Genomic DNA, 24,017 nt, shown 5'->3' on the forward strand with positions numbered 1-24,017 from the left:
CATAACCAACAATAGGCCACAATGTTATCTATAAATGATTGACTTAAATTAAGACCGCCAATTGATCACTCCCATTGTGGGGTAACTTAAAACATTACCAAACCAACTTACCAACTTGATTAAAATTGCCAAAAACATTATCTAAACTACAGAGCATGTTAATTTTTTTTACTTCAAATTAGGAGTCAAAATGGAAAAAGCCAGTGTGACTTCATCTTATTAGCTCAATGAATATTTAGTGGCTTTATGACTTCGCATTCAAATTTGTTTACACAAATATAAGCACAACAATGTTGGTAGGAAAGTATTGGCGTTAGATTGACATTAACATGTATAATAACACGGAAACGGAAAGTAATAATTGTATCCGCGAGTCATAAACTACACCAAGAAACACGATATCCTACAACTCCAGCTACAACCCCAAGGTCTAAATTTGCATGTACAAATTGGATCGATCAAGAATGCACCAACAAAATGCCTGTAATATGGTCACCCGTTAAAGATGCAGATCATTTGAGAGGTTAAGCTCAACTTCCCTTTCAACAGGAGTCATCAGTCGCATCTTTTTTGCAGCATGCTGCACCACCACATCGCTATTAATGGCATCCAAATTTCTCGAAACAATATTAGTGTTGTCATGAAATTCAATTTGAGACAACTCGGTTAAGTTCTGGGAAGCGGAGAGTGAATCTACAATGCCACTTTGACTATGGGGTTCAACACCATTCTGTGGCTCTGCTGCTACGTCAAACATCATGTTTGATGTAGCAGCAGGGAGAGATTCAGTAAAGCACTCTGTGTTTTCTTCTACAGTAGAAGCTAGCTGATCCACACAATCTAAACTCTCCTCTCCAACTGCCATGCATTTTCCATCAACCCCGACTTCCAAGTCATTCTGATCATGACAAATTGTGGCTGGTGAGGAGCCAATGTGCTCATCAGCAGCATGGTGAACTGGCACTTGTGGCTTCCAAGACGCTTCAGATGCAACATCCCTAGAAGAGTAAGGGAAAACAAAAGCTTCAGACGCAACAGCTCCAAGATCCCCAAATCCAGTCGTGTGAGAGGATGCATATACAAAATTACCACCAGTTTCCACCTCCTCCTGTATCAAAAAGATGGTTTAAAAGTGTAGATCAAAGTTTATTTAGTTCTTGAATACTGTGAAAGTAAATACTCTGTATCAAACAGGGAAGAAGAAAAGAAAGAGTCAAAAACAATGTTATTATCATATTTACAATCAGATGCAATCTGAATTTAAAGAGTAATCGTGGATGAAATACCTCAATTGAAGGCAAAGAATTCTTAACCTCACTGAAAGAAATTGAACGATCAAAGTGCACAACAATCTGCGCATGCAAATTAGATTCAGGCTCAAAGGACTCCCTCAAGACCAATCCCGAACTGATTGGACACTGTCCATCCTTCAAAGAGGAGGCTGAGAGCCGATTCATCTCAAAGCCCTGACTGGTTTGAGGGCAAAGTACATCCCCATGACAACTTTTAGAATCAAATTGATCAGATATAAATTCTACAGCATTTTGATCATGGTTCCCTCTCTCAAGAGGGTTGAATGGAACACAGCTCTCATTCTCACCAGATGGAGAATTTTCACAAGAACGATTCTGGAGGATATCATGGATCAACCTCTGGATATAACTCCGCTTGCAAGAAGGCTCATCAGGATGAAACCAATCCATGCTAAGCTGCATCAAAAAACTATACTTCAAAGAGAATGATAATGCAGAATTATAATGCATTTTGAGCTCAAATATCTCGAGCAATGGCTCAAATTGCAGAGTTGTTTGCTTTTTAATGAGCCATAACATGTAATGTAGATAATGGACCTATACTTTGATATGGGCTCAAGGTATCAATGTATCATTATTGCATTTTTGGGTGCAAGTAGTTAATTATATTTTTGAAACAATTTCATACACACTAAAAAATAAAAAATAAAAATCAAAGCACAAAACAGAATGTGCACTTACAAAATTGCTATTCTTTGTTATACTGAATGGATTAATATCAGCAGGATCTTCCTCCAAGAAGCACTCCACATAGTGGAGTAAGAAGAGGCCACAATCACAATAATTTTGCTGCTGTGGTAACTATCATACAAAAAATGTCAGGAGTCAACACCACTATTATAGTACAAATGTTAATCAGAAGTGCAGTTTATACATGAAAAAGTAGCATACAAGTTACACAAAAATGCAAAACTAAACACAACATATTAAAATAATAATAATAATAATAATATATTCATTAAATTCATAGACTGTAACTGCCAACGTTTTATACCCTAGCAATACTGAATCTTAATATTTCATCCAGCATGTGCAAATCCTATACATCATCACAAAAGATCAATACAAAGGCTCCAACACAAGAATCTGGATCTTGTTAGGGATTTGATATTTTGTGGAGAGGTGATGAAACTTTAAATTAGTTGTAAGACTTATGGCATCCCTCCTTTCTGTGGGCTTGGGACAAATTAAATCGATAACAAGATAGGGAGATACATCGTCATTAAGGTCTCAAGCAAACATAATAGAGCTATTGCAAGGTGCGAAACTTGTAATCAGGACGTCTTTGGTGACACATTCAATAAAGATTTTATATGAATAAATGCCTACTGATGCTAGATACTACCTCAAGGGATGCAAATCTCAAATTTAGAAATTTTGCAGAGACATCTTCAGACAATTCCTTTTGCCTTTCTTTCCATTCTTCCCATAGATAACTGTCAACCAGAAACTAATTACCAAAATGTTCAAGGAAATTAACTGTTGATGTGCTAACTCAGATGAAAATAAAAGAAATATTTAAGCTTCATGTCAGGACAAAAATGCAACAAACCAACATATGATCAAATCATTCAATTTTTTAGACTTTGGGCAGGCATTTTGTGAAACATTGTAGCCAGTTAAAAAAGTTTATCAACTTTTCTTTCAGGTTTCTTTCATTCAGACACACTTGTTCAACACCCCCCACCCCTCTCTTAAGGTTTTGTCTTCTGCATTTTTTGAGCACGGAGACTTGGAGAGGCACTGGCATAGTCTCCAGCAAAGCGCAATTGTAGATTTATATTAAATTAAATTTAAACAATTAAAAAAAAAAAGTAGCTTCGTTATGAGGAGTTAGGAGACTTGATCTTATCCAAGTGCTTTCTCATTAAACGTAGACAGTTATAGCATTACAACTTTTTAAAACAAATTACATTTTGCCTGTATCCTGAGTGTGCACAAAAATACTATTTCACTTTTTTTAATAATAAGTTTAACATTTATAAAATACTACTAATCTATTCATGTCCACTATTTCTACAAGATAAATAACTTTTTCTGGCAAAAAAAAAAAAAAGTGATTAATTAGATACAGAGTAATCTTCTAGATTGCTCCGTACTATTTTACTTTTTTGATAAAAATCATTCGAATTTCTTAGATAAATTTAAAAATTCATATTTTACTTTCAAGAACGAAAATCATAAAATTTCTAACATTACACAAAAGTACTATTTTACTTGATAAAAACTACAACATGTATAAAATAATATACACTGGAATAAGCACAATATTTCCAAATGATAAATAACTTTTCCCAACCAAAAAGGGGTACCTTTGGAGTAGATCTTTCAGGCCAGTATGACTCCCTCGCAAGGAATCCATGTGCAATATGCAAGGTACTCTGGACAACTTCCCTAAAATATCATCTGCCACACATAAAAAGCATTTGTTGGAGGCATTCTTAACACCCTTCAGAGACAACAGCATATAGAAAGAACTTGCCTTCAAATTTTGCCACTTCACCAGGATGGCAAATTACTATTAGACTCCAATGTAAACTGTCAATGCAGAAGCAAGTTACTCAATGGCACACTCTAAAAGAACATTCCCCCAGTAAAAATAAAATAAATACTCAACTTCTTACTTGTAATTTACTGGGATGAACACAAAATCCTTTTCAAATAAGTTCACTTTCCTTGTCCATTTTCGGACACGCAGAAAAGCTGCCCGACCATCAAAGGCATTAGATGGATCTTTGTCCATGTCAGCCAACTTCCTAAAAAAGAAACTGTTGAAGAAATGGTATCTGTGCCTCCTCTCTGGTTGAATTTTGTTCTTTAAATACCTTCAGTAATTCAATATTCAATCATGCTCAAAGAGGATGAAACTGTATATCAATCAGATTAGAAGCCAAAATATACACAAAAAAGTTAATGAATGAACCTCATGTGATGTCATTTTCCCCAATTACAAATTCATGGATTGCTTTTTGCATATATTATGGTTATATTGTGTTCTTTTTCTTTCTAATTAATACTTATTTTCTAATCTACTACCAAGTCTCTTAAAAAGGAGAAGACTGGAACGTGTTATGTGCTCCCGTCATGGGCAAGAAAACATAGGGAAAAAGGAAGAAAGAATAATAGTTGGAAAAGGAAAAGAAGAAGACACTGGGTTTGCTTGAGACCCAAAACTCCCTTAGACCCTTTTTGGGATTAAATTTCTGCTTGTTATTATTCTGAATAATACTCCCTATTTATAGGGTAAAATACAACTCATAGAATGACTAAATAAGCTAAGTAATCTGTTGAAATCTTCTAAATAATTAAACTACCTAAATTAATTCGAAGACTAAGAATAATAAGGTAAATACCTATTTAGTAATTTCTAAATAACTATTTATTAGTTTCTAAATAACTATTTAGTAATTTATTAATATCTCAAATAAGACTTCCTCAAAGCATGTATCATTACACCCCTCCCGGACATCAAGCTTGCCCTCAAGCTTGATAACTTTGTGCATCACGTAGCCAACACTTCCCACGATCAAATGGCCTCACCAAAAGAAGTGCAAATGGAAAAGCCTTTAGTGGCATTCTACTGATCAATGGAGGAGCGAACAGTGGTGATGAAGAACCCAAACTTGGACATCCTTTGAAGGAGTTATTTGGAACAACAACATGGGATGATGAGGGAGACACCAAAGATGAAGACTGGCCAATACCATAGGACACAACCCTTAAATGAGATGGGGTTGGAGAGAGGTGAAATAACCCTCCCACGCATAGGACAGTTTTTGGAAAGGGCACAATCTCAATTTCAGCAGCCTTTTGTGTTGAAACCACATGAGGCTGATCGGCTGAAACAGTGGCTTGCATTGGCGCTATCTCCACATGTGGGTGATCAACAATGATTGTGAATGATGAATCATCCACGTTGAGTGATGTAACATCGCCATCTGTTTGCTGACTTCCTAAGGAAGTTGGCGTATCGATTTTTGGTGTTTGGTTGAGGAATTTTGTAATACATTGCTTCAGATCATTGGGAAATTCACCCAATTCCCCAAGGCGAAGTCTGCATAGCTCTTTTACTAAGAGTTTCAACTCATTCACTGATTCTTTGAGAGCTTCAAACTCAGACCGAGTGACGCCCATGACGCCGGCAACGGAACCAATGTTATGTGCTCCCGTCATGGGCAAGAGAACATAGGGAAAAAGGAAGAAAGAATAATAGTTGGAAAAGGAAAAGAAGAAGACACTGGGTTTGCTTGAGACCCAAAATTCCCTTAGACCCTTTTTGGGATTAAATTTCTGCTTGTTATTATTCTGAATAATACTCCCTTTTTATAGGGTAAAATACAACTCATAGAATGACTAAATAAGCTAAGTAATCTGTTGAAATCTTCTAAATAATTAAACTACCTAAATTAATTCGAAGACTAAGAATAATAAGGTAAATAACTATTTAGTAATTTCTAAATAACTATTTATTAGTTTCTAAATAACTATTTAGTAATTTATTAATATCTCAAATAAGACTTCCTCAAAGCATGTATCATAACGTCAAATCCTATGTCCCATGTATCCAATCTACATTATAGCTGTACCAACAATTCAACAAATGAATTCCAGCAGCATTGTCATCTACTTGATAAAAGGTACGCCACAAAAGTGATTCACATAATTAATGGCCAAGTAAATGTCACTTGACAGTCAAACAGAAAAAAGTGATTCGCAAAGAAACTCACTTAACGTAAAAGTCAATTATTGTGTCATTTACAAACGTATCTGGTTGGAGAAGATCGAAGTCCCTCTTACTGATGGAAACAGCATCAGAATCTCCTTTAGGATAAATAACCTCTTCAAATGACTCGTCACAACTGCAAATTAATAAAACAATGCTCATGATTCCCTGAGACTATAAATTCCAGAAATCACAAAGAAAGTCATAACTGCCGTGCAAAAAAAAAAAAAAAAACAGGTGTTGAAATTGAGCATCTAAGTAAAACTTTAAATTCAAAGAAAAAAAAAAAAAAAAAAAAGTAGGGAAGTCTGAAACCACCTCTTGAGACATCAAAAATTCAGAAATTCAAGAAAAATGACCTCATATAAACCAAGAAGAAAAAAAAAATCAAACAACACAACAATGGCCACATGACCAACAACAAAAAGATCTAAAAAGTCTCTTAGACTAACCTGGGAAAGTATCTTTTAGATGATGGTTTGGATACATCTCTTTGCACACCCATCCAATGATCATCAGCCTCGGAACTACAAGGTCAAATATAAAAATCCATCAGCCATATACATACACATACAGACATATACACACATGATATGAAGTTGCGCACATTGCCACATTTATTTCAAGACAGCAATAGCTCTGCATAAGAAATCACTAACTGTTAAGAATTTGAAATTTAATATGGATATTAATTTTAGTATACATATTTTCCCTGATACTACACTTGATAAGTTGATATACATGCTCAAGAAGGGAACAAAAAACCTTGCATCAAATTTATAAAAGTAATAGCAGCTATGGAATTTTTAATTACATTTCAAAATATTCAGCCTTTTATTATCAGATAAAGTAAGGGATATAAAATTTAAAAAACAAAACAAAAAAAAAAAAAAAACATGCTTGTAATGCATTTATAAACAATTAAAGACAAGAAGGTGATCTAAACACTCACTGGGAATCCCAAACAGCCTTATATCCATCCACAGACGTTATCGCTTCACACTTCTCACGAAAACCAGAATCATGAACAGAGAACTGCAACTCCTCTATTCCTGGATTAAAGAAGTTATAGAAGAATTGGGTGAACTTGAAATTTCAAAAAGAAAAAATATATTGGAACCACCTAAAATAGTAGCAATATAAACAGCAAAAAGTAAAAGAAAACTAAATATTTCCAGGGAAGATAACAGAAATCAAAGCACCTGTCCAAAAGTTTTGAAGTCAAACAGAATAGTTTTTCTTAACTCTATATTGTAAGGTTGACTATAGGAACTATTTCAAAATTTATTTCAGTGGTTAAGATCCTTTTTTTTTAATAAATTCATTCAAGGTCATAAACAAAATAAAAAGGCCATATAATCCAAGAAGCATGTCCTATTGATCAGGGTGACTTGACTACTTTGTGACAAGAAGATTGTGCTTGAACATTATGGGGGGAGAAAAAGAAGCAGACGGCACAAGGGATTGAGTAGAAATAATAACTGGCTACTGATGTAAGCATGGTTTTATGGGAATCACTTCAGGGCACTTCAAAAGAAATTGTGGGCAAACTCATATGCATTGCGTCAAAATCTCACTGCACCAATCTCTCAATTTAAAATTGAAATTTTTGAGTTTTCTTTGGACTAGGCTGTTGATAGGACAATGGAGACAAACAATAAGAGGAATTTAAAGATGGTCATCAATCCTAAAGTTATAAATTTTATTTTACATGGACTCCTTTGAATTAGCTTTGGAATAGTTATTCTTAACATACAGCATAAAGGAGAAAGTGAAGCCGTGTTTACATATTACCAAAAGCCACAAAAGGGCAATATGTTCTCCTTGTTGAAATTGAGGGATTGATAGGTCTGGCGGGTGAAGAATAACAACCACCCGCCAGTTAGGCGGAAGCAAAGTATGTGAGAACCAAAGAACAAGAGAATAAAGAATATAATGAAAGATTACAAAAGATTGTCTCTCTGTATCTATGTTCTATAATTCAATGGACCTCTATATATACTAAACTAGATACTAAATTAGTCTAGGAAACTACTAATAAGAATAGGAAAGTAAGACAACTTTCCTAATATCAACACTCCTATTTAGAAGTGCCAAGACGAAACTTTTATGAAATGGTCAATCAAGAATGATAAATACATCAAGAGTCCAAAACAAGACTAAAGCAACCCAAACAACCACAAGTTCACATAAGCATGCCACACCTGAAGTTTCATGTATGGTTTCAGATTGTTCTGGACATCTTGAAATAACATGAATCTTAAACTGGCCTGCATCAGCCTAACACAAAAATCCAAATGTTTAGTATCTCAATACAGCATATATTAGCATCATAAGAAATTACTTTGAGATGTCATGCCACAAAACTCACTCTCACACTATACTCTAGTTGAATCTGTTTGATATCTTCAACTGTGAATTGAATACTAAAAGCCCCCGTGTTTCCAGATACAACTGAACCTTTAACTTCAAGGTAACTATTAGAAAAGTTCACCACACAATCTGTATAGTATGTTTCCCTATAATAGATGAAATCAGGATGGAACACAATTGCCATGTTTTCACCCTGCCAGAAAAAGGTAAAAAATGTCAGACATTAAACCAAGAAGAAGACAAAGGAAAATAGTGAAAGTAAACAAGGTTTTGTTACTGCATGTTGGAAACTTGAACTTCTTAGATCAGGAAATATGCAACCATCAAAAACATTATTTAAAAAAAAAAAAAAAAAAAAAAAAAAAAAAAAAAAAACTAATCAGGTTTGAACCTCTTAACCCAAATGGAAAGTCCTATATACATTGATAAAGGCAGTTCTTATTACCATTTCCCAGTGACCCTGGCAATTTTCTGATGATGGACTATCCTCACAGAGATCTGTAAGAGGAACATGCAGCATTAACTAACTACCTCATTGAAACAACCGAAAAGTAAAGAATTATATAATTAACACATACACACACATATATATTGACTGATAACAAAAAACCTAAAAATAGTACAAACAAACCATGGTTAGCTGGCCTAGCAGATGGGGTTGGACTATTCACATTCAAGCTCTCATCTGTGTCTGAAACTGCATCAACTGAGTCATCCTGCATAATTCCACCTCCAGATTACGCAAACAAATCAATGAAAATAAGATAAAATTAAAATAATGGTTCATGTACGTTGGATTGAGATTCTCTGAAGGCATGTTGGTTGTCTTCAGGAGAAGCTGTTCCAGGGCTAGAACTGCTTTCCAGGCTGGGATTAAATCTTCCAGACAATACATTAGGTCTTACATGATGAAATAGTTCTTGATTTGTTGAATTCATTTGCTTGGCATCATCCAACCTAGACATCCCTTCAATATTGAAATATTCTGCAACCAGAGTAGAGATACTACATCAGGGCTTACATCATGAGATAATTCTTGATTTATTGAATTAATTTGCTGCCCATTATCCAAACCAGACAATCTTTCAATGTTGAAATATAATGCATGCAGAATATAGTGAACACCTTTCCCGTTGCAATTAAGCTTGGTTGCAACAACACATGCATAGTATATAGTCAATCTCCATTGACTTCATGTAAGTTACTCCAACAAGTTGAGACCAGTGTGCTATAGATTAATACTTATATATAATTTTCTCATATGCAGAAGTATCATTTGAAGAAGAAAAAAGAACAACCAGGTGTGTTGTAAATTAATACTTAAATATATTTTTCTCATATGCAGAAGCATAATTTGAAGAAGAAGAAAAAGAACAGGCAGGTGTACAGATAGATTACAACAGCATCACAATTCTAGATAGCAAAAAGGTCCATAAAGCCATCTATTGGTTTCTCTTTATGCCAAGGGAATACAGATTCAAAAAGCATGTACCTAACAGATGCACCAGAGTCTTGTGCCCTTTAATATATGTTATTCCTTTCTAGCCACATGGATTAGGCAAAGGGGAGTTGTTTCCCAATTTTTCTGAAATTAAGTTTTCACTATGCAGCTCTCTAAATCAGAAGGATTTGTTTTCCTTTTATAATTTGATCTTATACTAATGTTGCCAATGTTTTAGCACCCTGGGTGTTCCTATGCACTCTTGCATACCCAGCACATTAAGCAGGACAATCAGAAAACAATTTGCTTTAAAGTTCAAATTCTATTATACTATGTTGCCAAGTTTTAGCACCCTAGGTGTTCCTCTGCACTCTTGCATATCCAACACATCAAGTATAACAGTCAGAAAACAATTCATTTCAAAGTTCAAATAATAACAATAATAATAATTATTATTATTAATATTACGGATTACGGATATTATTGTTGTCAGCAACTCGGCATAATGTGTTTGTCGCAAAATAGCACAAATACACAAACACATATAAACCCTTACCATTTTCTAAGACTCTGTGAATGTTGAGAGCTTCGGATGCTACGGATTCTGAGCAAACACGAGTGACAACCATATTCGGGAGCTCCTCTTCTTTGAAACCGAACGCATCGAAAGACTTGGCAGAATTTTCCATTCAAACCCCGCAGGAGAACACTTTTGCGGAGATCGAAAGCGAGTAAGGTTTGGACGATGTTGAATACGATCTCAATTTTGACGAATCAGTAGATCAAATTCTAGGGTTGCAGCACGTATATTGTCCCATGCTCTCTTTAATAAAGGGCGGGTTAAATGAGCAGAGAGGATTGATTGATCGATCGAGCGCGTGGAGTTTCCAAGAGATTTCTATGTTTTCCTAAATGGGCGAGAATACGGAATACCCAAAAAACAGCAAGTTGAGCCAATGGTTATATCCTACACCACGGGCGCACGTTGCGCGTAGGGGTGTGCAAACTTCGGATAATTTTCGATTAACCGAACGAACCGACAAAGTTCGGTTAATCATTTTCGAATCGAACTTTTTCGGTTCGGTTAATGATTAAAGGAATTTTAAAACTTCGGTTAACGGTTAATTCGATTTGAAAGGTCGGTTAACCGAATTAACCGAACGGTTAACCGAAGTTTTTAATATATATATAAATAATAATATAAATATAAATATTAATTTGAGGTTATGGACGTTTGGAGTTTATAATTAATGTTTTTGTATATTTTGTTATGAATTTATTATGATATGTATTTTATTTTAATTGAATTTATTATTTTAGGTGTTATTTTTAGAATTTTAAATTTTAGCTTTAAAAAATTTGGTTAATCGGTTAACCGACCGATTAACCGAAAAAAATTTCGGTTCGGTGAATTCGGTAGAGCAAACTTCGGTTCGGTTAACGGTTAAAGGAAAAAAAACTTCGGTTAATTCGGTTCGGTTAAAACGGTTCGGTTAACCGAACAGTTAACCGATTGAACACCCCTAGTCGCGCGCCTCCCAAAACGACGTCGTTTTGAGGTAGTGTTGGGAGGCGCGGTAAAAAGTTGCTGAGATTATGTGTATTTGTTCACAACGTTATGTGTATTTGTTCACAACGTTATGTGTATTGGTTCATACAGTTATGTGTATTTTTTATACAATTACGTACATTCTTTTTATACAATTATGTACATCCGAATCAGAAAATTTGTGTGTATTATGTTAAGAGTTGATGTGTATTATGTTAAAAGTTTATGTTTATTATGTATTATCTTTTAAAAAGAGTATGTATATTTTGTTATATAATTATGTACATTCATGTATAACATTAGGTGTATTCTAGTATAACATTATGTACATTCTTGAACAGCGAGTTTTTTTTTAAAGAAAGACTACTGCCATTCACTGGGGCGAAAAATTTAAAAAAAAAAATAATTAAAACAACGTCGTTTTGCATCTAGGCGCATAGTGCAACACGCGCCGTGATGTAGGATATAAATTGCCAAGTTGAGCAGAACGGGTTCGGGGTGCCCCGCTTTATTATACTGTTTTTGTCTTTCAGTTTTAGTATTTGGACTATTGTGTTTTCTATTTGTTGCCCTCAATTTCAAAATTGACCACATATGCTTCTTAATTATTGAAAACATGTTATTTTTTTGTCCAAAAATGGGCTGCTTTTAATATAAAATATGACTAAAAATAACACATTTTTTAATATAATTATTATAAGGAAAATTTGCACTTTTATCTATAAATTGTATAGTCATGGTAAGACTCGTCCATACTTATCGTGTTTATTTATCGTTCATAAGCTAAAATTGACGGTGAAATTTTTGCGCATAATGTTTTGATATAAAAATGACAAAAATTGCAACGTCATTTATAGCGTTATGGACAACAAAAAAACGTGAACACAATTAATAATTATGGACAAAACATGCAATTACCATATAATTTAAGGACGAAAAGTGTACTTTTTCTTAATTATAAATTAAATGTAACTGATTTTAAACTTGATGATACAAATAAGAATGTAATAGTTGAGATACTAATTTTTTAATTATGTGTGATGGGGATATGGGATCCGGGGGTCCATTTTATTGGCAAGGTATTGACCCAAATGGGGTGATAAAGGAATGGCAAATTATGTTGTGCATCCGTATACACCATGCACCATGCATGGTGCATACGGATGAAAAAACGACGCCGTTTTATTACAAACGCGCGTCTCACTTAAAAAAAAAATCAGTTTCGATTCCCAGCAACAACATATGAACTAAAATTTTAGAATCGATGAACTAAAATTCCAGAATCGATGAACTACAATTCCAGAATCAATGAACTAAAATTCCAAAATCTAATCTATGAACTAAAAATTCCAGAATGAATGAACTAAAATTCCAGAATCTATGAACTAAAATTTCAGAATCGATGAACTAAAATTTCAGAATCGATGAACTACAATTCCAGAATCAATGAACTAAAATTCCAGAATCTTTGAACTAAAATTCCAGAATGAATGAACAACATAATGCTATTGAGGGGAATCGAACCTGATTTTTTTAAGTGGGATGCGCGTTTTTTAATAAAACGGCGTCGTTTTTGCATTCGTATGCACCATGCATGGTGCAAAGGAAGGAGGTTGACCCAAGTCTTGGTGGGCTAATAAGACAAGGGGGCATGGCGGCCCAAAAGAACATAGATAATAAGTTTCTAGGCAAGAACCATCAGCGGCTGGGTGGAATTTATCTAACGGTAAATAAAGGTGAAAAAGGTGAGAGAACCAATCATTTAAGAATTTACCTAAATTATGATCCTAAAAGTATGGAAATAATTATAAATACATATATTAAATATTCTAGAAACAATTGCATGATTTCGTAAACTTTTCATAGCAACCAGCACAATATTTTGAATCCTTACCATATTATAAAATGGTAGACCCCTTTCAAAAAAATAAAAATAAAATGGTAGACAATGGCTAAAACTTTCGACTCAATAGTGATAATAGAAAAATGAGACTTTCAGTTGCAATCTCATATGTTATTATGATAACTATGCGCTTATAATATTCAATATATATAGTTTAATTATTAGGCAGGGGATGGTGGGGAGGGGGGGGGGTTGGGGGGGGGGGCATGTGATGTATATATATAGGAATGAGTTGTTTGTTTGGGGGGAGGAATGGGGGTATGTTTGGTTGGATAACAAAGTTTTTTCATGAGAAATATTTTTTTTAGAGTTGAGGAAAATGTTGTTTTTGGTGTTTGGTTTATATAATTAATTTTATATTTTATATTAGACAATGAATTTTTTACATTTGACCAAAACAAAATTATTGGTAGGACATGAGATTTTGTTTTCTATGGGAATATGGAATAAAAAAAAACAAGGTGGATTGACAATTATACTTTTGTCGTTATTTATTTTTATTGTTATTTTTATTTGTTTGCAAGAGGCACATAAGTATTTATACTAGTTATTATTTACAATTTCAAATTCAAATCCAAATCCAAATCCAATCAAACAATAGAATTAATATTCTCATTAATTTTTTTCCACTAATCAAACGATCAAATATTATTTATGCAAAAATAAACAACTGTTGCAGTTTGTCTAATTGGTTGATAAGATGCTTATATAGTTTAGCTGTCCCTAGAAATTCCGCGGAGTCAACATTTATCTGCATACATATAAAATATTATTTCTTTTAACATTAATGAACTAATAACTTGGTGGTAGAGAACTATATTTCTTATGTAGAAGGTTCTGAGTTCAAATTTCAGCTTGTATACATCCACATCTATTTCTTACGTTTCATAACAAAAATTTAATTTTATTTCAACTAGTATTTGCCCCCGTGCGATGCACGGAATGAATTTGTTAAAATATTTTAAGAATATTTGAATCGATCTATAATTATATAAATTATTATATCGAATATTATATAATGTAATTGATAAATTGAGTTGGATCGATTGTATTTTCTAATGTTATAATTGCTTGAATTTGATCAAATAATTGGCCAAAATTAATAGTCAATGTATAGATGTACGCATTAAGTGCTGAAACTTTAGATATTTTAAATATCAGTGTTCAGTGAATTATATATGGGGATCATATTTAATTTTGAGTGAATTATTAATATTCATTACCTTTTCCAATTCGTCTAATTTGTTTTCCATCTTTAAGCAAAATCTTCCTTACACATTCTATACATAATTTTACATCTTTATATATGCGTATTGTAATGAGGTCCTGTAATTTTGAATAAAGATTTGCTACAAAATCAGTCATAATTAATTTCTTTTAAATCATTCATACGTATTGCAAAAACATTTCCATCTTTAACTACACAATTTTTCTTATAAATTGTGAATACTAAACGATTCTATTCAATTTTCCATTTGTAAATATATATATATCTTTACACAACTATATTTCCAGTAACATATATACAAACATTTTTTAATATTTCTACTAACTTTACATTTTATAAAATATATAATCGAGATTAATATTTTTTCATCTCGGCTAAACTTTTTGTTTTTTGACATACTCGGCTAAACCTTATAATTGCGCAATCCTTATATTCTTAGTATAAAATAACATTTTGTGTAAAATTTTTTAATTTTCATATCGATTAATATTCTTTCCATCTCGGCTAAACCTTATATTTCCATATCGTATTGCAAAACATTTTCCATCTTTAATTACAAAATTTCCTTACAAATTGTGAATACTGAATGATTCTATTTCATTTTCAATTTTTAAATATATATCTTTACATAACTTTATTTCAGTAACATATATATACAGATTTTTTTATATATATTTCCAGTAACTTTATATTTTATAAAATATATAACCGAGATTAATATTCTTTCTATATACTAAGTCAGTTTGGAAGTATTTTTCATTTCCAGTCAATTATTAATAGTCATTTCCTATTTCAATTCGCATAAATTTTATGTCATTTTTATTATCAATCAATTATTTTTTTTAATACATATTAATTAATTAGTTAATTATTAATAACATTGTTTTTATATTTCCACTAACTTTACATTTTATAAAATATATAATCGATATAAATATTTCTTTCCATCTCGGTTATACGTTGAGATGCAAACTTCATTTTACATTTTTATTAATGTATTTTATATCAGTAATTTTTATATTTTTAGTAATTTATTAATATTCATTTTCTTTTCCAATTGGCCTAGTTTCTATTAAAAAATTATATTTTCAGTAATTTATTAATATTCATTTCATTTTTATTTTTTAATCAATTATTAATATTCATTTCATTTTGTGCATTTGAGTCAATTTCAAAAAAATTTTACTTTTCAGTTAATTATTAATAGTCATTTTCTATTTCAATTGGCCTAAATTCTGTGCCGTTTTTATTGTCAGCTAATAATTATTTTTGCAATATTATTATTTTAAATACTATAATTATATTACCAATTATATTATAAAATACCATACATATTATTACTAATTATGCTATTTTGTTATTACTTAATTAATATTTTTTTGTACATAGTATTACCAATAGAATATTTAATTAATTAACTACAAAAGTTTGAGTAGAAAAAATAAAATAGGAAGATTTTGTTTATAATTAAGGTATAATATTATTAAATCAAAATTATTTAAAATATATATATCCACATTATTAAGAAAAAGGAGATATAATTTAAAAAATAAATTATTAATTAGATTACTTAATATAGTTGCCCTACTAATTGATTCTATGCTACTATGTATAATTCATATATTTGAAGACTTTTTAAATCTAAATACCTATTAATTGTCTTAATAATAATTAAAATTCTTTTTAGTCAATCAATATTCAATAGTACTAAAAATATTACTTTGAATTTTTATAAATAAGATATAATATTATTAAACCAAAATAATTAAAAATAATGTGTCCATAGTACAAAAGATTTTATAATGATAATTTTTATTGTCTTGGATTTTTTAATAATGGCTTGGATTTTTTATATTTTCAAAACTCATATAAATTCATACTTTTCCAAAATGCATGTGGAGTTATACATTTTCTTGTATGGAAAATTAATAGTTATTTATGGAGAAGTAACCAAACCTTTTGAAATCCACTTTGAAACTGGACTAAAATCTATGTACACACCCCCTAGAGGATTCCAAGCCAATGGGTAATATATGATCCATAGTCAGGTTATCCTACCTACTACCCTCAAACAATTTGAAAACTGAATCATAACTTATGTGATACTTTCAAAGCCTAATGAGTAGTAAATAGTCCAAGTAAACAGTACTCACTCTTACTGAACACCACACAATATATTATTTTCTCAAAATTTCATTATTTCTCCACAAATAAATATTTTCTCCACAAAAATACAATTTTCTCCAGAACATATAATTTTCTTCAAATACAATTTTCAAAAAAAAAATTTACAATTTTAATTTCTCCAAAATACAATTTTCTCCACATGATTTGTCCAAAATATAATTATAGTCCATAATCCAGTATTAATACAATTTCACAATACTACTATGTATACAACACCAAAAATTTCAAGCCAAGTATTTACATAACGCATGAGTTCGACAAATCGAAACTCATTCTCAATATTTCAAGAACCACCACTCACAATATTACCTTTTATCGATAAATGTACCTGTGTTCACATGAATAACATATAGCATATAATATCACATATAATATCAATACATACAATACTCGGAGAAAATAATAATTTTGGTGAACATAAAATCTTACCCTCGAAGACAAACTTTCTATCAACCTTAATAGCATCCTAACCACCTTGATAAAAAATCTGTGAATCAAATAAATCCAATAATAATAATAACCGAAGCATATTATTCACCATCAATCTCAACAAACTTAGATTTAAACAAAAGAATTTGGAGAGTAGAAACCATTACCTGAAGTAGAGATTAAGTGAATGAGTTTTGCTAGAATTGAAGAAGACGTAGGAATATATTGAAAATCATGAAGAACCGGTAGTGTGAGGGAAGATGAATGAATGCCAAAGTCTATACATTTTTATTTATAGGTGGAAAATAGTAATTCAAAAGGAAAGTATAATAATTTATTTGGCTAGGAGGATTTTATTTTTATATATATATAGATATAGATTTTTTTTTGAACAATCTTTCATTTTCCTTTTTCATTTTCATTGAATTAAGTATCCTTTTTTATTTTCCAATTTTATTAAATAAACTTCAGAAATATGCATATAAATTTACCTCAAAATATGCATATAAATTTACCTCTTACCATATACATTTACCTCTTACCATTGAATACCCTGTACGAAATATGCATATATAAATATGCAGTCTATATCATCTATATTATATATATTATATATATAATAAATTCGTATATGGTAAATATGCCATCTATATTATCTATCTATATTATATATATATATTGGATGATGTTACAAAAATGCCCCTAAGTTTTGGGGGGAAAACTTGATTAGGAGGATTTTATTTTTATATATATATAGATATAGATATAGATATAGATTTGGTATGATTTTTAAAGCCTCCAATTTCACGAAGGAGGTTAATGGGCCTCGTGGTAGTTGGATTGAGAAGGTCATCTCAAGTAGCCCGTGTAGTTCAACCCGGTCCATTTCCTATTGTCCAGCAAAACCCTAGCAGCGTCCCCGTCGAGCCAATATAAAACAGGTTCACACAGTTAACACATAAGGAGGACCTTAGAACTCCATTATCGTCTTCATTGTCAGCGAACGTTGCCGAGATCCAAGGTAAGTGAACTCATTGTATTCATACCGTCTTACTAATGTAGATACACGTTGATGCATACATAGAGGTGTTATATGCTCCTGTTCTGTTATCAAAAAGGTGGTATAGGATCGAGTGAGGATCAGATATTGATTTAAACTTGTTGGACTGTCGGGTTGCTTAATTTTCTGTTGGGATATGCAAATTCGAGTACTCAGAGGCAGAATTCAGTGGTGATATGCACCTGGGTTTGGGAGCGACAAGTTGTTGATAACAACAGCTAAAGAATTCAGATAATCTGAGCTTATATGCAGTCTCTTTTTGAATTTATGTCTGATTACTGAGTTAGATTGCATTTTTTGTAACCTTGTCGTAACATAAGAGAAATGGTTGAGGAAGTCAAGACCAAGTTACCTGTCCCGGAATCAGTATTGAAGAAGCAGAAAAGGAATGAAGAATGGGCACTTGCAAAAAAGCAGGAGCTCAATGCTGCAAAGAAGAAGAGTGCTGAGAACAGGAAGTTGATTTTCAACAGGGCCAAGCTGTACTCAAAGGAGTATGAGGAGCAGGTGCTTTGATAGCAGCTCAGCTATTATTTACAAAACAAAGTAAAACTGCTTCATGCCTGAAATTTGCCATTTAAAGTTGTATTTTGTTTATAGGAGAAAGAATTGATTCGTTTGAAGCGTGAGGCAAGGTTGAAAGGAGGGTTTTATGTTAACCCAGAGGCAAAGCTTTTGTTTATCATAAGAATTCGAGGGTAATAATTCTACTATGCACAAACCTTATGATACTTTTTATTGTGTTTTATTATATTGGTTTGATGAGACTGGCTTGTTTTTACTTAAACTTGTACTCAAAATTGTAGGATTAATGCAATGCACCCAAGGACAAAAAAGATTCTGCAGCTTCTGCGTTTGCGCCAGGTTACAAATATCTCCATCTTTCTATCTGTAATAATAGAATGCTGTTAATCTGTTCTTTATACTGTTTCTTCAATTTGCAAAATATAGATTTCGTTGATGGCTCATTTCTTTTCATAATAGACATGAAAGAATGAGCTGGCTAATGAAATGAATTCAATTGTAAGTATAATGTCTATTCATGTATTGTTAAGCAAAATTGACTAGTGAATTATTGTGCCAGTTTGTTTTCAAAGAGGAAAGAAACTTGCTATAAAACTTTCATCATTATTTCTATTTTAAAAAACACATAAGGTGTGGTTTCACTGGTTTGAGGGAGGGATGCTGTTATACCAATCTGAGGGAATTATCCTGAAACCCTTCTTCTGAATGAAGGGAATGCAGCATTAAGGGTCACTTACTTGATTTTTTCCTTTATTGGACAATATTTTATTCCCCATCGCAAAGAAAGTTAATGGCAGTGTAATTACTAATTACTGCATGACGAAAAATGTTTCCTAGACTTATCTGATTAAAATTTCTTTTATGCTTTGGCTGCAGATCTTTAATGGTGTATTTTTGAAAGTCAACAAGGCAACAATGAACATGTTGCATCTAGTTGAACCCTATGTAACCTATGGGTATACATTTATTGAATTATCATTGTTTACTCTTTTTAGTAGTTACCTTCAGTGCCATTTTAAACCATGAAATTTTCTGTTTTCAGTTATCCAAACCTGAAAAGTGTCAGAGAATTGATCTACAAGCGAGGTTATGGGAAATTGGACAAGCAGAGAATTCCTTTAACAGACAACTCCATTATTGAGCAGGTCAGTTTGTAAATATGGTTGAGTTATTGCACCTCAAACTTGGTTGAGCAGGTCAGTTAGTAAACTTTGTTTCATGTACTTCCAGGCTTTGGGGAAGCATGGAATTATCTGTGTTGAAGATCTCATCCACGAGATACTCACTGTTGGACCCCACTTCAAGGAGGCAAACAACTTCTTGTGGCCATTCCAGCTCAAGGCACCGTTGGGTGGACTGAAGAAGAAGAGGAACCATTATGTTGAAGGTGGAGATGCAGGCAATCGTGAGGATTTCATCAATGAGCTCATCAGGAGGATGAACTGATCCCAACCCAGTTTTGTTACATAAGTACTCGAATTTGGTTGTTACCCATAGAAGATCCTTTACTGTTTAGTTCTGAAGCTATCGAGTATCTTCATTTTGTTCAAGAATCAAGACTATGCTGTCAAATATTAAGTGCTTATTTTGTCAGGCTTGCAACCTGAAAAGATTACTTGGAGTAGAAATTTTTTAAAATGCCTTATTGAATTTTATATTGCTTTTGAAAGCTTTAATGTATTTAATTGTCGACGTTACTTTTTAAACTTCATCTTAATGGCATTTCAATGGGTTTGGAGTCTAGTCGATATCCAACAATGTTACTTGCAACAATTAAAACCTTTCAGAGGGACAAATATAATCAGACTTACACGTGCCGGAGAGGACCTAAAAAAGTATAATTTTATTGTATTTACTTATTTAGTTTAGCTCGAAATTTATGTAATGAGAAAATTGATTGTAACAACGAGCTAATATTTTACTGTAGAAAGATGTTTGGTAAATTATTATAATTGATTATAAAATTGTTTTCATAACTTTTTGAATTTTAACATTTTAGAATAATAAATTTTTATAAAAAATTAATTAATTAAATATTTATATTGACTATTTAGTTAAATAAAAATTAATAATAATTAAATATATTAAAAATGACTAATTATATTACCAAACAGAACTAACTTGAACAGGAGATAAAATTTGGGGATTACGGTGGTTGTAAAAATCGTAAAATTCTTTTTCCGGATACTCATATAAATTCCCAAAACCGCGCCGCACGTATTTCATCTTTTTTTGCCTCCGTTCCTGCGCGGTTTCTCTGTCGGATACGTCATACGTGCGCCCCCACAAGTAAGATTCTCACCTTCGTCTCTGCATCATTATAGCTACACATATGTCTCTGTGTGTGTTTTTTTAAACCGAATCAAACAGATAATCCGCAATTCATTGGATGAAAACTCGCAAGTCTAAATTTAAAAAGCTCCAATTTTTCAAACCTCGAAATTGCAGATCAAATATGCAACTAGGTGCAGAGATCTATTAAGCTTTGGGTGTTTCTCTGATTACAAGATGAACAATAAAACCAAAATCTTGCGTTAATAATTTAGTTTACGATGTTGTTGTAGGCGTATATGGGTTTGCCGAGATTTAAGCGTCCAACGGGGGAATGTAGTGAATCAAGTTCCAATCTTTATGTGGCTAACTGTGGGCCAGCAGTTGGGCTCTCGTTTGATACAATTGCTTTTGTGTTTGGCACATATGGTGAGGTGAGGGGAGTTTATCCAGCTGATGAAAGTGGCACTCGTGTCATTGTATCTTATCATGAAGAGAGTGCTGCCCAATCAGCACTGAAAGCATTGGATGGACATCCATGTCCTGAACTTGGAGGACGTTCTCTGCATATTCGCTACTCTGTACAATCAATCGCCAAGGTGCGAAATTTGTTGTCTCATGTGGATATTATTGCACATTTCTATACATTTTCAATAGATCATCACATGTTTGAGGTAGCAGACGATAAGGTCATCCTTATTGAGAAAACGGAGGTAAATGGATTATGTTGGTGGGTAGTAGTTTTTGGGTTGCAGTGTGGGAGTATGCAATCCTTAGAATTGTGACACAAGGGGCAGTGATGCCATTTAGTCATTTGAATTTCCATATAGGGTGGTTTTGCAACCTGGCATTCATATTTGAGTTATTCTAGATTATTGCCAATTTTATCCAACTAATGAATGGATTGAAGTTAGGTCTTGTTCACAAGCTTGTCATAACTGTAACTTTACATGGAGATTCATTGGGTTTTGACTAGCCTGAATTTCTTTTCAGGTTCGAGTCAATGACTCATCTGTTGTGTCTTTGGAAGCTTCGGAGTTGAAAATTCCAGGTCTTTACTTGATTCATGACTTCATCACTGCTAAAGAAGAGGAGGTAGGGGGTTTTCTTTCTTAAATTGGAAAAGTATACTGGATTTTGTTGACATCTTTTACATACTTTCTTATCCCCCCTGTTGAATGTTATCTGATTGGATATCTTAGCAATTTTTAATTTTTTTTGTGTGCAATTGGACTTTAACTTTTAGGAACTCCTTGTAGCTGTTGATAGTAGACCTTGGCAAAATCTTGCAAAAAGAAGGGTTCAACATTATGGTTTTGAGTTTCGATATGATGTAAGTTCCAACATATTTGCTTTGGAAGCTGTTTTCAGTGGATTGGTGGCAACATAATTGTGACCTTTTCAGGTTGAATGAAGTATACCCCCCCCCCCCCCCCCCCCCCCCAACAAAACAATAAATAAGAAAGATGTGCTTTTGTGTTACAGATCAGAAATGTTAACACAAGCCAGTTCTTGGGTGAACTTCCACAATTCCTTTATCCAATACTCGAAAGACTATCCTCCTTTCAAAACCTAGGTTACACTGGAAGTGTTGTTCTGGACCAGTTAACAGTAAGTAGTTCTATTATTATTATTATTATTATTATTATTAAATATCCCCCTACAATCATATTTGTCCTTAAGTATTAAGTGGAGCATATTTTTTGAACTTATTAACAACAATAAATTAGAAAATGTCAATACAAAAATACCCGTGCAAGGTCTGGGCAGAAGTACCAGTTTAGATTAACACTACTTTATTGCACTCAAGATTAATATATTTTCTGCAATCTATAACAGGTTAATGAATATCCACCTGGAGTGGGGTTGTCTCCACATATAGATACCCATTCTGCATTTGAGGAACCAATTTTCAGTCTTTCATTAGCAGGGCCTTGTGTAATGGAGTTCAGAAAGTATTCGACAGGTGTCTGGCTGACAAACTCCGAATCAATATGTGATGGCGAGATTCAAAACTCTGACAAGACCTCTAATTTTTTGAGGAGAGCTATTTATCTTCCCCCACGATCAATGTTATTATTGTCTGGGGAGGCACGATATGCTTGGCACCATTATATTCCGCACCACAAGGTTAAATTTGCTATTATAAGTATCTGGAATTGTTGAATCTTCTTTCTTTTTCCTCTCCCACAAATGTGTGTACTCTGATGTCTTTGTTGCAGGTTGACATTGTGAAAGACAATATAATTAGACGGGCATCAAGGAGAGTGTCATTTACATTGCGCAAGGTATGCTTGTGATAAGAACTGCCTTGATTCTTTTAGTTCAAACTCAGAAGTAACGCAGTTCTTGAACAATTGCTATCTTTGTCAAACTCCCGAATTGTAATCTTTAGAAGTTAACAATGGTCTTTCTTGTGGAGATGCAGGTCAGGGAGGGACCTTGCCAATGTCAATTTTCTGCATACTGTGATTCCCAGAAATGATATGCAGAATAAGGGGAAGGTTCGAGAAAACTTTCATGTTTGATTTCACAAGAGTAATTTCCAAGGAAAAACTCATATGTAAGAGTTTGACAGGGCTAAAGGAGATGCTGTTTGGACTTTGGAGAGCATCAGAGCCCAAAACCTCAATACAATAGAGTTATCATGACTTTTTTTGGCAACAAATGTAGTAACATTAACAATTACGGAGTACTTCATTTTGGCCTTTTTTAGCAATCAGCAGATAGCGGTTAGCGTTTAACAGATTGTGTTAGCGGATAACGGATTGTGTCAGTGGGTTTGACCGGCGGATTGTATTAGCAGAACAATGTAACAGCGGGTTTAAATACATTGAGAAGAATCAATGTAAACACAGTTTGGCATATGAGAACTGAAAGCCAACTGCAAATTTTGAAATACAAATGCATTCTTAATCAAATATGGAAGTGTGAATAATCTAGGTTGGTTTATCTGAACTTTTGAATAGCAGTTATGATCTTTTTCGTAAATTGAATAAGTGATAGTAAAGGCAT

General features: G+C 32.8%; 4 protein-coding genes across 6 annotated transcripts; 2 read left to right on the forward strand and 2 right to left on the reverse strand.

Annotated features, from left to right (window-relative positions):
* Positions 1-251: 251 nt before the first annotated feature.
* LOC109170280 (probable ubiquitin-like-specific protease 2B) lies at positions 252-10,798 on the reverse strand. 2 transcript variants are annotated; one of them, XM_019319317.1, is made up of 16 exons: positions 10,407-10,798; positions 9,315-9,394; positions 9,041-9,125; positions 8,855-8,907; positions 8,408-8,602; positions 8,241-8,316; positions 6,989-7,088; positions 6,489-6,563; positions 6,041-6,172; positions 3,938-4,138; positions 3,796-3,851; positions 3,626-3,719; positions 2,659-2,749; positions 1,995-2,114; positions 1,287-1,709; positions 252-1,108 (listed from the first exon to the last, which is right to left on the reverse strand). In XM_019319317.1, the coding sequence occupies exons 1-16, from the start codon at positions 10,537-10,539 to the stop codon at positions 500-502; spliced, it is 2,523 nt and encodes an 840-aa protein (XP_019174862.1). In that variant the 5' UTR covers positions 10,540-10,798; the 3' UTR covers positions 252-499. The 2 variants fall into 2 exon arrangements, with proteins under 2 accessions (XP_019174862.1, XP_019174860.1); XM_019319315.1 differs by having other exon boundaries at positions 9,201-9,394.
* Positions 4,188-5,739, reverse strand: LOC109170283. The gene is made up of 2 exons (XM_019319323.1): positions 5,385-5,739; positions 4,188-5,324 (listed from the first exon to the last, which is right to left on the reverse strand). Exons 1-2 carry the CDS (start codon positions 5,484-5,486, stop codon positions 4,794-4,796), a joined length of 633 nt encoding a protein of 210 aa, XP_019174868.1. The 5' UTR covers positions 5,487-5,739; the 3' UTR covers positions 4,188-4,793.
* A 7,264-nt stretch (positions 10,799-18,062) lies between the features above and the next one.
* On the forward strand, positions 18,063-20,400 carry LOC109169663 (60S ribosomal protein L7-2). Its single transcript, XM_019318525.1, has 7 exons — positions 18,063-18,167; positions 18,527-18,713; positions 18,807-18,904; positions 19,013-19,070; positions 19,608-19,687; positions 19,774-19,876; positions 19,962-20,400. Exons 2-7 carry the CDS (start codon positions 18,531-18,533, stop codon positions 20,175-20,177), a joined length of 738 nt encoding a protein of 245 aa, XP_019174070.1. The 5' UTR covers positions 18,063-18,167; positions 18,527-18,530; the 3' UTR covers positions 20,178-20,400.
* A 552-nt stretch (positions 20,401-20,952) lies between these two features.
* On the forward strand, positions 20,953-23,923 carry LOC109170202 (alkylated DNA repair protein alkB homolog 8). 2 transcript variants are annotated; one of them, XM_019319201.1, is made up of 8 exons: positions 20,953-21,020; positions 21,296-21,601; positions 21,996-22,097; positions 22,249-22,335; positions 22,488-22,613; positions 22,842-23,132; positions 23,225-23,290; positions 23,431-23,923. In XM_019319201.1, the coding sequence occupies exons 2-8, from the start codon at positions 21,302-21,304 to the stop codon at positions 23,485-23,487; spliced, it is 1,029 nt and encodes a 342-aa protein (XP_019174746.1). In that variant the 5' UTR covers positions 20,953-21,020; positions 21,296-21,301; the 3' UTR covers positions 23,488-23,923. The 2 variants fall into 2 exon arrangements, with proteins under 2 accessions (XP_019174746.1, XP_019174747.1); XM_019319202.1 differs by lacking the exon at positions 20,953-21,020 and adding an exon at positions 21,027-21,196 and having other exon boundaries at positions 21,291-21,601.
* Positions 23,924-24,017: the final 94 nt, after the last annotated feature.

This window comes from Ipomoea nil, unplaced genomic scaffold (assembly GCF_001879475.1).
Source record: "Ipomoea nil cultivar Tokyo-kokei standard unplaced genomic scaffold, Asagao_1.1 scaffold3321, whole genome shotgun sequence".
Taxonomy (NCBI): domain Eukaryota; kingdom Viridiplantae; phylum Streptophyta; class Magnoliopsida; order Solanales; family Convolvulaceae; genus Ipomoea; species Ipomoea nil.

Bases quoted from the DNA above. Each gene is read 5' to 3' on its own strand.
- LOC109170202 (XM_019319201.1), top strand. From the start codon at position 21,302: ATGGGTTTGCCGAGATTTAAGCGTCCAACGGGGGAATGTAGTGAATCA. The intron at 22,336-22,487 runs GTAAGTTCCAAC...TTTGTGTTACAG, and splicing joins GTTTTGAGTTTCGATATGAT to ATCAGAAATGTTAACACAAG. The intron at 23,291-23,430 runs GTATGCTTGTGA...GTGGAGATGCAG, and splicing joins TGTCATTTACATTGCGCAAG to GTCAGGGAGGGACCTTGCCA.
- LOC109170283 (XM_019319323.1), bottom strand. From the start codon at position 5,486: ATGACGGGAGCACATAACATTGGTTCCGTTGCCGGCGTCATGGGCGTC. The intron at 5,325-5,384 runs GTAAAAGAGCTA...AATGATCTGAAG, and splicing joins TGAATGAGTTGAAACTCTTA to CAATGTATTACAAAATTCCT.
- LOC109169663 (XM_019318525.1), top strand. From the start codon at position 18,531: ATGGTTGAGGAAGTCAAGACCAAGTTACCTGTCCCGGAATCAGTATTG. The intron at 19,688-19,773 runs GTATACATTTAT...TTCTGTTTTCAG, and splicing joins GAACCCTATGTAACCTATGG to TTATCCAAACCTGAAAAGTG. The intron at 19,877-19,961 runs GTCAGTTTGTAA...ATGTACTTCCAG, and splicing joins ACAACTCCATTATTGAGCAG to GCTTTGGGGAAGCATGGAAT.
- LOC109170280 (XM_019319315.1), bottom strand. From the start codon at position 10,539: ATGGAAAATTCTGCCAAGTCTTTCGATGCGTTCGGTTTCAAAGAAGAG. The intron at 8,908-9,040 runs GTTTGTTTGTAC...TTCCTCTTACAG, and splicing joins TGCTAGGCCAGCTAACCATG to ATCTCTGTGAGGATAGTCCA. The intron at 1,710-1,994 runs GTAAGTGCACAT...TTTTTGATGCAG, and splicing joins TAACAAAGAATAGCAATTTT to CTTAGCATGGATTGGTTTCA.